The sequence below is a fragment of the Drosophila navojoa genome, chromosome X, assembly GCF_054131105.1.
Source record: "Drosophila navojoa isolate 15081-1374.11 chromosome X, UAZ_NAV_1.0, whole genome shotgun sequence".
Lineage (NCBI taxonomy): Eukaryota > Metazoa > Arthropoda > Insecta > Diptera > Drosophilidae > Drosophila > Drosophila navojoa.
The window spans coordinates 15,814,543-15,827,706 of NC_142895.1; the positions used below are offsets into that span (position 1 = coordinate 15,814,543).

General features: G+C 36.7%; 2 protein-coding genes across 2 annotated transcripts in view; one reads left to right on the forward strand and one right to left on the reverse strand.

Annotated features, from left to right (window-relative positions):
• rut (adenylate cyclase rutabaga) overlaps positions 1 to 13,164 on the reverse strand; it is a 186,456-nt gene that overhangs the window by 112,618 nt on the left and 60,674 nt on the right. The gene's annotated exons all lie outside the window — the stretch shown is intronic.
• sd (TEA domain transcription factor 1 homolog scalloped) overlaps positions 6,167 to 13,164 on the forward strand; it is a 75,101-nt gene continuing 68,103 nt past the window's right edge. Inside the window, exons 1-2 of the mRNA XM_089264735.1 lie at positions 6,167 to 6,291; positions 8,293 to 8,547. Coding sequence (XP_089120861.1) covers positions 8,514 to 8,547 — 34 coding nt within the window. The 5' untranslated portion in view covers positions 6,167 to 6,291; positions 8,293 to 8,513. The remainder of the gene's footprint in view (positions 6,292 to 8,292; positions 8,548 to 13,164) is intronic.

Consider the following 13,164-nt stretch of genomic DNA (forward strand, 5'->3'; position numbering starts at 1 on the left):
ACAGAGGGATGGGCAGGGGCCTCCGACTGATTCCTGGGATTTCTGCGGAGGAAGTGGATGGGGAGAGGGGGCTCACCTCCAGGGTCTGTTACTGCGCGGAATGCATTCTCCTGTGTGTGTGTGTGTGTGTTTTTTTACGTTTGTTTCTTTTCGCATTTTGCATTTGGTTGGCCTGTTGTAATTGGCAATGAAAAATTCCAAGTGTTTTTCAAAGTGCTCTTTAGATGGCCTAATATAAGCCAACTAACTAACAAAGAAAGCAATTTCACACACACACCAACAGCAATACCAACACACTCACACACGCAAGTAAATACTTTGAATAGGTAATAAAATTAAAAAATTTCAACAAAACAAAAAAAAACACTGGAAGCTAACGTACAAACACGTATATGCTTGCCTAAGGAACTCAACCAACTCAATTTCCAACTGTTGCAGTTGCTATTTCCAGCCAGCGAAAAAAAAAAACCAACAACAATCACAAGTAAGTGTACTCTCAAAGGGTTTGCTCGACTAGAAGATGCCCTGCACCAAGCAAGGGAGTTCAAACTTTTGTAGAGAATCGGGAATGCATCCCAAATCAAAAACTATCAAATCTACTAAATCATCTACCTATTCCTAACAATAATCGAGCAGATATTCAAGTATTCTATACTAGAAAATGTACTATATTTCTTATCTCCTTCGGGAGGTATGTATATAAGAAATTTGTCAAGTACAAATTTCATAATTGATTCCAGTTATGCTACATTAGAATCTAAGAATCGATATATCATTATTTATCGCTAATCAGAAAATGCCTAGAAATTCCAAAGTGAGACATCTTTCATAAGATTCAAATTATGCTCTATGGAAACTTGAAAACCAAGTCAAAATATCAATATATATTATAATTATAATTATTATATTATTATATACATGCATATATGTATATTTAAAGCTTCTCTAGTTTAAAGCCTAGCATCCCTAGGCTCTGCCCGTTACATACACTTGCTTATAGCCCATATGCCCCATTTATCTACTTATTTGCAATAGGTTGCAAAAAAAAAAAAAAACAAAATGAAAAGAAAATAACAAAAAGTCATATGAAGCATTCCAAAGTGCATAGGAAAATATCAGTGCACAGTGCCTGCATTTAGCTCATTTAATGTAAAACATTTTTGCCCCAACACACAACAGCTACAATTAACTACATACATATGTACATATATAAACATACACAGATATACATATATACATATATATTTACATTTATTGTTAGACGTACGTTTGCCCATTTTACACTTAAAACTTTAGATTCAGTTTGCAAAGCTGTCTGAAATTGAGAATAATACTAGATCCGCATATTAAGAAAAACAAATAAATAACTGTATTTCACAAAATCTTCATCCATCAGAGTAATCTCTGTTCCCCTGAATTAATCCATTCTATATCCATGGACTAATAACGAATCATCCAATCCAATCATGATTTTTACGCTTTTCAGACAATAGATCTATTTGTAGAATCAACTGCTAAACTAGGTTATTGCAAAGCGAATATGTTTTAGGTTTTATATATTGTTTTCATCCAAAGTCTTGATTTTTTGAATTTTAATACATTTTAGTTATAAAGTTCTTATAAAGTTCTTATTGATGTATATTTAAATCAACGTCAAACTACTTCCCTGATTTGGAGGTGCCAGCTATTAATTAATAAAATATTCAAAATTCAAGATTTTTCGATTTGCCACGCGCTGTAAGGGCGCGTCCCAAAGCTCTTTATGAAAGTGAATGTATTTACGAGTATATAAGAAGAAGAAGAAGAGGAAATAGATATACATATACGAATTTCACACGAACTGTTCAAGAAATCCAAAAAAATCGTCTAATTTCAAGGAAGAGTCTAATAATAGGTTAAAGGATTCACATACATATGTATAAGAGTTCTTTCTTTATCTCTCTCTCTCTGTGTGTCTTTTGTCTCTCTATATGTCACTTTCCTCTCTCTCCGTCTCGCATTCTCTCTCATCATCTACACATTTTCTGTCTCTCTCTCACTTTCAGTCTGTGTCTCTTTCCCTCTCTCGTCGTATATCTTTCTCTATTTATTTATCTCTCTCTATCCATCTGCCTCTCCGTCTCTCTCTCTCACTCTGTGGCTCTTGCCTTCTCTATTTCTGCATAATTTTCGCTCTATATCTGTATCTCTACATCTCTATCTCTCTAGCTCCCTATTGCTCTTCCACATTCTCTCTCCTTGCCTTACTCTCTTTCCCGAGAGAGAGAGAGAGAGAGAGAGAGGGATAACTCTCTGATCTGCGCAAAAACATACAATAATATGTTTTTTTTTTTCCAAAATTTGGATTTAAATTGCTAGACCCAAAATTATTCACTGCCAAATAAATTATAATGTAAGGTCAAATATGTACGTAAATCGCTTACACGCACATACAAATATATATGTATATACACACACATACATACATATATATTTGGTAAATACGTTACAAGAAATGTGTAAATAGAAATGAATGAATCGCGTTCATTGAAATGCGAAAGTCTTTTTTGGCTATACTTTTCCTGATGTTGCCTAGTATGATATACTCTATGTGCGTATATATGTATGTGGTACATACACACATACATATGTAGAATCTGTGTATGTATCTGTACATCTCATCTTGAATTTTGTACTCGTATTTTATTCGTTTTCATGTTGTCTTGTCTTGTCTTGTGCTGCGTTTATATATAGACAGACTGACTGCGGATCGACATAGACATAGCCATAGACATAGACATAGACATAGACATAGCCATCGACATCAACATAGACGTAGACATCGACATCGACCGTCTCTGCACACATGCTGAGCTGTTTTGTTCACTTTCAACACACTAGCCTTAATGTCTAATGATGTTTAGCCCCTTACACGCGTGAAGTAGAAAATTATTTTTAGTGCCCAAAAACCAAATACAAATGAAATGAAATGAAATGAAGAGCAAAAAGAAAAGAAAAATTAAATTAAACCCTTCGAGAATAAATCAGCAAAAGCATACGATTTGCCATTTCGCCCCACTGTGCGTGAATATACATCCATGCATGCGCATATGCACTCATGTGTGCGTGTGTGTGTGTGTCGTGGGCAGTGTGGGCGGGCTGGGTCAAGCAAGAGTCAGCTATAGCGACAGCGACAGCGGCAGCGGCAGCGGCAGCGGAGACAGTGGCAGACAATGAGTTACAACTGTCAAGTCGATTGCCGTTAAATCGCTCAAGAGCTCAAGAAGAACGACGACGACGACGAAGGCGAAGACGAAGGCGACGTGCGCAGTTGGCGTCGTTAAACAAAAAAATATATAGAAGACACGAAGCTGAATTGCCGAGGCGCGCGCTCTGTGCGACATAATCCCAACCCCCGTGGGGTGTACCTCATCATCGGGCGGTTGAGAGCGCTCTTTGAGCGACCATCATGATTTACATGTATGCGTGCGTGTGTGTGTGTGTGTGTGTTTGTGTCCACAATATTATGGACATTTCATAACTTGATGTTTTTCTTTGCGTTTTCGATGAAGACGCCCATCCTTTCCTTAGCACTCGCGGCAACCCACACACACACACACACACACACGCACTGCGCTCATTGAGTGCAGTTCGCAGCTGCTATCTCGCTCGCACGCCGAGTGAAAAAGCGCAACAATCAGCTGTTTTGTGAGCAACATGTAAAGCGATGGCGGCAAATTACAAAACTTTGCCAATATGCGCAACAATGTTCGATGCTCACACACACTGATCCCGAGCAAGAGTCGAGCTGAGCAAACCCCCAAACGGTGCTCCCTCGACCAAGCAACAACAACAACAACAGCAATAACAATCCACATAGTGCCACTCACACTTACGTTTGCCTCTTGGCTTATGTTGTTTCAAAAACGCAGATCGCATTATGCACCCCACTAGGCACAATGCATGCATACACATGTGCATGTATGTATGTATGTGTGCGTGCGTGTGTGTGTGTATTTGGTTCAATTTATGGCAATTAATGCATTGGAGGCGTGCATTTTAAGTGCCTGTGCTCAGTGACAATTTTATGGGGTTCAACAAACGCTAATTTCATACATGCTGCAACATGAGCACACGCACGCACTTACACACATATACATATACATATATGTACATATGTATGTATGTACACATATACACACTTAGAAACATACATCCACAACAAAGAATATGATTTCTTGCATTTGTTAATTGACACTTACGATATTTAGAGAACGTCAAGCCTATGTTGATAACTTGAGAATCGCATAGCAGAGCTTTGTCTAAACATCTGATTTTGTACTCTGTACTTTGAGCTTCATTATTATGAGTCCATTAATAAATATAGTTTAAAGATATATGTATATGTATGTATGTAAATATGTATGTGAAAATCGCAAAAGAAAGCCATGGCAAAAATCTCATATTTTGTCTCTACTTTCGTTCCTAATCATCTAATCATATTTTCTACAAAGCAGAAGGGACAATATTTATATCACACATGTACATATGTATGTATGTACATATTTATGATTTTTAGTATAATACATATGTATATTTCCTATATTTAGAATTATCTACAAATGCAGATAAATTACTGCTTCTACTAAATATAAGTATTACTGCTTACTCCCTTCAATTAATTGTTGGCATTGTACGACAGTCAAAGTTTAGGTCAGAACCGGCGCCAAAATATGAACTGATAGAACCAAAATAGAAAAATAAAGCAAAAAAAATCAAAGACGCACACACACACACACACACACACACACACACAGAAAACAGAAAGCAGAAAAAATGATTTATGTTAAGTGCTGCGCTGAGAGAGCCTGGCAATCGGCACACAAGTATCTTGCAGGAGCTGCCCACACACACACACAGAGACACGAGCAATTACACTCGTTTCTTACAGTTCTTTCGCTCTCACTCTCTCTCTCTCTCCTTCTTTTCTGCTCAAACACTCAATGGGAATAAGTGGAGGCTGAGTGATAAGTCACTTACACTGTGTTACAAGATTATCGTAATATCGTTAATTATCATTAGCAACATCATTTATTTATTGATGATTAATATAATTTTGTAAGTGTATGTATGTATGTAGCTGTGCGAAATTGAAATACATATGTGTATTATATATATGTACATATGTACATAAATTGCATATTATTGATACTTAATAGATTGTTAATTGTAGGCGTGTAAATAATAAATTATTCTTATTATTATATTTTTATATGTATATATTATTATATATTATTTATTTATACATAGTTTAATTTACATTGGTTCCATGCACAATTATTTATAAAAATTTATCCGTATTTTACACATGTTTACATTAGAGTTACATATTGATATAGCTATATAGATTTTAATATTACTTACACGATTCGTACATATACATATAATACAGAATCGATCAATATCTTAATTTCTATTCATATTAAATCAGCAATCAATCAACATAAAAACTGCACAAAACTAAAACTTGTCGCAAATTCGATCAGCGCATAAACCTGCTTATGCACACACTCACACACATGCATAGTTTTTGAGCATCGTGCCACAGCAAGTGCGCTCTGTTGTGTCTCTTATACGGCCGCCTCACTGAAAGCACTCAACCATAGGCGAGCCAGCAACAACACGTGTTTGAGCGAAACTCAGTTCGCAAGCTAACCAGAACAAGAAGAACGACAACAACAACAACAACAACAGGGAACAAAAACAGCGGAAGCTGATTCATGCGCTGTGCGCACTCCAGTCGCTCTCTCCCATACTGTACAGACAGCGGCAGAATTCTCTCGAACGCCGTCTCTCGCTCTAACTCACAGACAGTATCGCGCTCCCTCGCTCATACTCGTATTTTGCTCTCGGCATGTACTCCATTCAGCTGGTGGCGGCGGACCAACTCGATGAGTAAATTTGCTATATATACATATACAGTGTCTGTGTGTATGTGTGTGTTTCGCGCGCGTATCCAACAAACTGTTGGGGCTCGGTCTTCGGGTATGGTTCGTATGCTTGTCTCTCTATGTGTGTGTGTGTGTGTGTGTGTGACTGTGCTTGTGCTCGTACATATACATATGCCTGTGCTTGTATGCGTGTATGGGTAGGTTGGCAGTTTTGCTGCACGGCTCACTCGCGCGCAATGAGCGCTTTTGCTGTTTTAATTTTTGCCTGAAATACATTTTGAGCTAATTTCGTATTGGTAGTTTTGTTTATACCGTCGGTTGTGTTGGCGTCACATTTTGTATGCGAAAGCAAGCGCAGCACGTAGTTAACAAATTTTAATCAAATAGCCAAATACGCTTAGACAATACCTATAGAAAATTTCTTTTAACGTACATGCGTGCGTGTATATATATACATACATATGTGTATATATGTATATAAATAAATATACATATATATATGTATATAGAAATATATCATCAATGTGTGTGACCGCGTGTCTCTGTGTTTGTGTCTACATTAAAAGCACATTTCGTCTTTGACTCTCCGGCCCGGAGCATTGAGCGGCGCGTGTAAGAAAAACGTTTAAGAAAAATGCCGAAAGGGCACTCCATACGCGACCGCATCCCAATCAGAATCATCTGTTAAGATACATAGAAAAAAAATATACATATATAATCAAAAATCAAAAATACCAAAAAATAAACTTAAATATTGGCCAGCGCGTGCCGCCAACTGCCGTTAGGCAAAACATACACACACACATATACATACATGTGTATATATACGGCCACACGGACACACAATAGCAACAGAACTACAATAAAGTATAGCAAAAGAAATTAAATTAAATTCGCAACGGCGACGGCGGCAGCAGCAGCAGCAGAAGCGCGAATAACCGAATTATAATTACACATACACGCACACCTACTTAGGTATGTACGTGTAACTGTGTGCTGCGTGCGTGTGTGTTCTTTTTTTTTCTGGTGCTCTATGACAAGTTCTTATACCATAAATTTTTGTTGTTTTTTTATATTTTTTTTTGGTTGTTGTGTGACCAAAAACCAATTTGTTGTACAACAGTTTTTTTGATGTGCATAAATTTGTGTTGTTGTTGTGCGCGTGGGTGTGTGTTGCGCCCAGTGACTGTTGTTTGTGGTTAAAGGCGGCGCAACTGTTGCACCAAACAACAACGACGACAATACGCCCAGCCGCCGCCGCAGCAGCAGCAGCAGCAGCAGCGTCCGTAGATTGCGCGCCTTTTTTCTCGCTTCGTATAACACGCGTCACAGCAAGAAGTACAACAACAACGATAACAACAACAACAACAGCAGCAGAAACAAGAACAATCAAAGCTTAACACATGTTGTTCAAATTTCAATTTGGTTAAAGTCAAGCAAAAGGCGCGCCCAAATAAAGAAACAGTTAGGCGGAAGAGCGCAACAACAACAAGAAGAAGAACAACAACAACAGCAACAGCGCCGCAGCAGCAGCGCAGGCGACGGCAGCAACAGTAACAGTGGAGATAAAAAAAGAGAAAAGCTAGAAATGCTTACGGCAAATTAAAGAAGTAGAAGAAGAAGAAGAAGAAGAGGCGAAGGCAGCAGCAGCAGCAGTACAACTAGAATTTATGCTGCGGCGGCGACAGTCAACCAAAGAATATGCAACTGTCACAAGCGCATGCATGTGCTCGCCCGTGTATTAGTGTGTAAATGTATATGTGTGTGTGTGAGCTTTACATACCAACACCTGCAGCAGCAGCTAGTGCACTGTGTAAATGAAAGCAAAACAAAAGCGAAAACCTACAACAATAACAACAACAAGAAGAAGCCACCAAAAACTCGCAATGTTATACATGCTTGTAAAGTGGCATTAAATTGCAACAATAACAAAATTCGACAACTGCAAAAGCAACAACAACAACTATAACAACAAACACATGCCAGCAGCAGCAGCAGCAGCGCCCATCAAGTGTCAATAAAAAGAAGAAACAAAATAAACAACAAAACCTACACACACAAGCAGCGACAGCAGCGACAGCACCAGCAGCAGAAGGTTGCTCGAGCTTCGAACTCGAACTCGAAATTCGAATTTCAGTTTTTCTTACACCGCCGCCGGCGGCAATCTTCAAATTTTCGTGTCAACGCTGCAATTTTCGAAACCCGGCCCTCAGCGAGCTAAGAACCCAACGGAGAGCACCGCCCACCCCGCCTTCCTCCTAGCGGCATTTCATATTTACTTATTTCTCTTTCTCTGCCTGTGTGTGTGTGTGTGTTACTTTTTTTTACGTTTTTTTTTTTGTTGCTCGTAATTGTTGTCAAGTGAATGGCGCAAAAGCGAAAAGCATTGCGAATGCAGCAGTTGTGAATCAATCAAAGCCAAGCAAAACAACAGCAACAACAACGTCGCATCAATTCAGCAACTCTAACGGCAGCTTCATGTCAGCGCAACAGCAAGTACAACAACAGCATTAGACATTCAACAAACAAAACCAACAAACAGCAGCAGCAACAACAGCAACAGAAACAACAACAACAGCAACCATGGATTGTGATTATTCAAAATTTCTATACAAAAGTAAGTAAAGAAAATCTATTAAATTTTATTTAAATTCAATTTCAATTTTATAAAATACATACATATATACATATGCACTGCGGCCCTCAGCCCAAAAGCCAGCTCAAAATATTGCTAATCAGAAAGCCGTCGGATGATTCATATACGACGGGCATATCGCATTACATCAGCGCCAGCTATCGCCAGCTTAATCTGATGCGTGGCCATTCTTATCAGACAAAAAATAAATAAATAAAAAAAAAACAACAAACAAGTTAAATAAAAAGCCCAAAAAAAAAAATTATGAGCAAATAAATAAAAATAATGATAATCTCTGTGATATCACTAGCCATATAGATGTATGTGTTTAGAGACTTATGAATACGAAAGCACGATCCAGCTGCAGCTTCAGATTGAGCTGGGCTCATTCATAGGGCAGATGCGTAATGCGCGCTCTAAAATTTTCTTGAATGCAGCAAAGCTTATCAGTTGGCTGATAAAAAAATAATCTGAACTATCTTAAATGCTAAAAAATCTGTGTGGGACTTGACTTCATGCACCATATAAATATTGCTGATTGCTGAATTCTAGTTGGAGTTCCAATTAGAATCTCAACTGTTTTTAGCCGGACTTGCAAGGGAAATGTAAAACGTTAGTTAAAATTTAGCTATGGAATTGCCGTATATTTAAAAAATATATAGAAATGTGTGAATTTGTATTTTTATAAACAAATGCAAGTTTAAGTTTATTTAGTTAATTGCCTAATTCTAGTTGGATTTCTAATTAGAATTACAGCTGTTTTTTCTGTGTGCTGCGTGTTTAAGGACTTTAGTGGCAATGGCGCTGCCAGATAGGGGAACTTCTTGCTTAGCTTTCAACGCAAATCATATCTAATATTAAATTTTAAAAAATATTGCTTTGCCGTTGCTTAAAATATCTCAATTAGCTTGTGCTTTGATAATCTCAATCAATCGCTAGCTCAAATTGAAAATAACCTCATACATAGATATTACCTATTATACGAGAGATCTAGTTAGAGCACTAGCACTCCAACTGTTCTTTATGTATTATCACTTGGCAAAAAATTAATTACGTTGGCGTTGCCATATTTCCTGTATATGCACTTCAATCTTTCAGTTTCTATATGTATATGCATTTTAGGATAGTTTTTGCTCCATCCTAGTTAGCATTCTAATGAGAATGTTGACAACTGTTTCTGTTTGCTGAGCTGCTTTCGTATTGCCAGACTCTTGAATTTTTAACTTAGCTCTTTAAAGTTGAAAATACATCCTTAAACATTTCCTACATTTCAAAAAAAAAAAAATAACATGGATTCCTTTATTGCAATCGAAAGACAAAGCAAATCAAGCTAGCGACATTGATGTTCAAATGATAAATGTAAAAATAGGTATAAATAGGTTCCCAAAGAATCTTTATAAACCCATCAAATCTAATACTATATGATGTCAAATGCTGAACAATCTATTCATTGAGTTTTTTTTATAGAAAGTATTTTTTGTTCTTTCGGTATTCTTCGCTAGAAAATTCTTACTCGAATTTTATTGGGCTCTTAACTCTCTCACTCTCTCTCTCTCTCTCTCTCTCTCTCTCTCTCTCTCTCTCTCTCTCTCTCTCTCTCTCTCTCTCTCTCTCTCTCTCTCTCTGTGCATTAGCTTAATTATGCAGCTAACAACATATTGACATAGTAATATCATAAAAGACGCCCGCCTCCTTAGAGCCCAAAGCTAATAAACTAACGTAAACATTGTAGTTATCTCAAAACTCAAGATTAAATAAGATATCAATGACAATGTCTAGTCGTCTAAAATTGGAGCATCGTCAAGGCTTACACTGGCCAGATAGAGTCTCTGGCCCTTGCTCATGTCAAATCATTTCCCATCATATCATTTGTCAGTTGCAACAGATAAGGAAATGCATCTTGACTTTGAGTTCTGTTTCTTCAAAAAAATGAATTAAAAGTTTACATTTCTAACTATGACAGACAATATACATATATATGTGGTATATTCATATGCATATATGAGTATATAATGCATCTGCTTCATGTTTCACAGCAGTTTCAAATTAATCAAATTATTATGAAATGCAATGAAATATTTTTTGTAAATTCACTTCAGTGCAAAGTAATTATTAAATTAACCAAAATTTTGCTGAATATTGAATTTTTGCGAATACTTTTTTTTTGTCTTTCTAAATTTGTGGGTTTACTATAAATGTATACATATAAATATATTTCCATATGTATATCTACATCAATGGGTTAACATTTATTACACTTCTGAACGATTTTTCACAGCTTTTCAAAATAATAACAGATTATTTTCTAATTACATTTTTAATCCAAATTTTTGCTTAAAGAAAATACAAAAGTGTTTCATTTCATTTCTCTTATTATAGTATATTATTAATATCAGAGTTAAAAATTATTTTTTAAATAATTTTGATGGGGTTTTCAAATAATGTATTTAGAAGTATTTAGAAATGATTTTTATAGAGATTAAATATCTATATTTAAATCATTTCCAAAGACTTCTAAATGTATTACTTGATGAAATATTTATTTATATTTCATATTTATCTCTATAAAAATCATTTCCAAAGACTTCTAGAAATGTATTATTTGAAAACCCCATTTTTGTTATCAGTTTTCGTATGGTGTGTCTAGAGATATATCCATAATTGGAAATCTTCAAAATCTATGCATTCATGCCATTCATTCATTCATTAGATTTCAGGTTCTTTCTGTGGTATTCGAAGCTCTGCTCCATAAGAAATATCCTATATCTAAGCTTATATTGGCATATAATCAGCATTACTATCCAGATTCACTGCATTCAGACAAACAAATAGAATAGAAGGAGGAGAGTGGGCAGAGCAAATTACTATTTCGATGAAGAATATGTTTTGAGAAATATCTTAAATAAAATAAAATTGAACTGAGTGGATCAAAGACAATCTATTTACGACTACAAGATATTGTGGAAATTATTATATAGTATATGTATTCTACTGGATGAGCTCTTTATATACCAAGTATAAATAAATAAATAATATAATATATATGCATATAAATATAGTATATATTTACTATGCATGTATATAAATAGTAAATAGTATTATATTTAAACCACATAAATGTTTTGCATTGAAATAAATGTTTTGCATTGATTGAAGACTATTTTTTTTAATTTTCCTTGTAATGGGTAATGCGATATTTTTGATTAGTAAAAGCTTCAAATTGAACAATAATGAATGAAAGTTATACAACTGTGTCTGTGTGTGTGTTTGTGTGTCTGTGTGTGTTGGGGATATATGATATTTTGATGAAGTTTCTGTTGAAAACAGATTTTCATTTAAAATATTTTCATGTGTCACACAAAGATCGCGCGAGATCGTCAAAGAAAAAAAAAAAAAAAAATAGAAAATGTCGTTAAGGAAGAGTGTGAGAGAGAGAGAGTATGTGTGTGTGTGTCTGTGAGGGGGCTCGACTACTCAACTGATTTGTATTTGTATATGTAATTGAAAACCTCTGCAGGCGCTCCACCTCCTGCAACGCCACCCCCCCCTCAAAAGCAGCCCCACACAAGCGCCCAACACCCACTCAGGTTAGCTCAGCTCGCCAGCTGGCTTTATCAGTATTATTCATGGAGCTCTGCTTCGTTCGGCTCGGATAATTAGTTTTGCACTTGTAAAAAGTCGCCGCTGGCAATGCGACGCCGATGATGATAATGATGAAGCTGATGATGATGATGATGATGATGACGAGTCGGTTGAGGTTTCCAGTTGTGTTGCTGTAGCGTGGGCGATGTGGGGTTGGGGATCGGGAGGCTCTGGGGTTTTGGGTTTTAGGTTTTGGTGTTTTTGTTGTTATTGTTGTTGTTGTTGTTGTCCGTTTGTAGTGAAACAGAAACAGTTGGCGCCACGCGCCGTTAATCGATTTTGATATTTTATGATGTTGCTGCCCGTGTTGGGAAATGTGAAAATGAGCATATCTATGTGTGTGTGTGTGTGTGTGCTGTGTCTTTGTAATTAATTGCGATTGTATTTGCTTACATTTGAGACATGCGCGTCATCGAATTGCCTCGCTAATCAGAAGCTGAAGCGACGGCGCTAAGTCCAATCAGACTGTCAACTGCCTTATTGTCAAATCAGTCAATCACTCAGTCAGTCAGTCAGTCAATCACTCAGTCAGCTAGTCTTTGGCAGCTTTAGCTTTGCATTTGAGTTTTGCTTCTTTTGCAAATTACTTGAGACCGAGCGAAGCAAAAACCTAATTGAATTTGTTTAACAAATTGCTTGTATATTATGTAAGATCTATGTTAGAGACAGAGACAGGCGAGAGAGAGAGAGAGAGAGAGAGAGTGTGTGTGTGAGAGAGCTGGCCAGCGGCTAAGTAATTTTGGGTTATAGGGCCAAGTCCAATGAAATGCTTTTGCCACTTAAGACCCAAGCGAATGTACTTAGTTCTTATTTCTTAGTTAATTCTTTAGCAATAATTTGCCTGACTGCCTACTCGTGTGGCAGCTACTTGCGGGGTTTCCGAAAACGTACTTAACACTAGTCGATGTCGCGACATACAGACGATACAGTATACAGTATATCTCGAACTATAGCTAT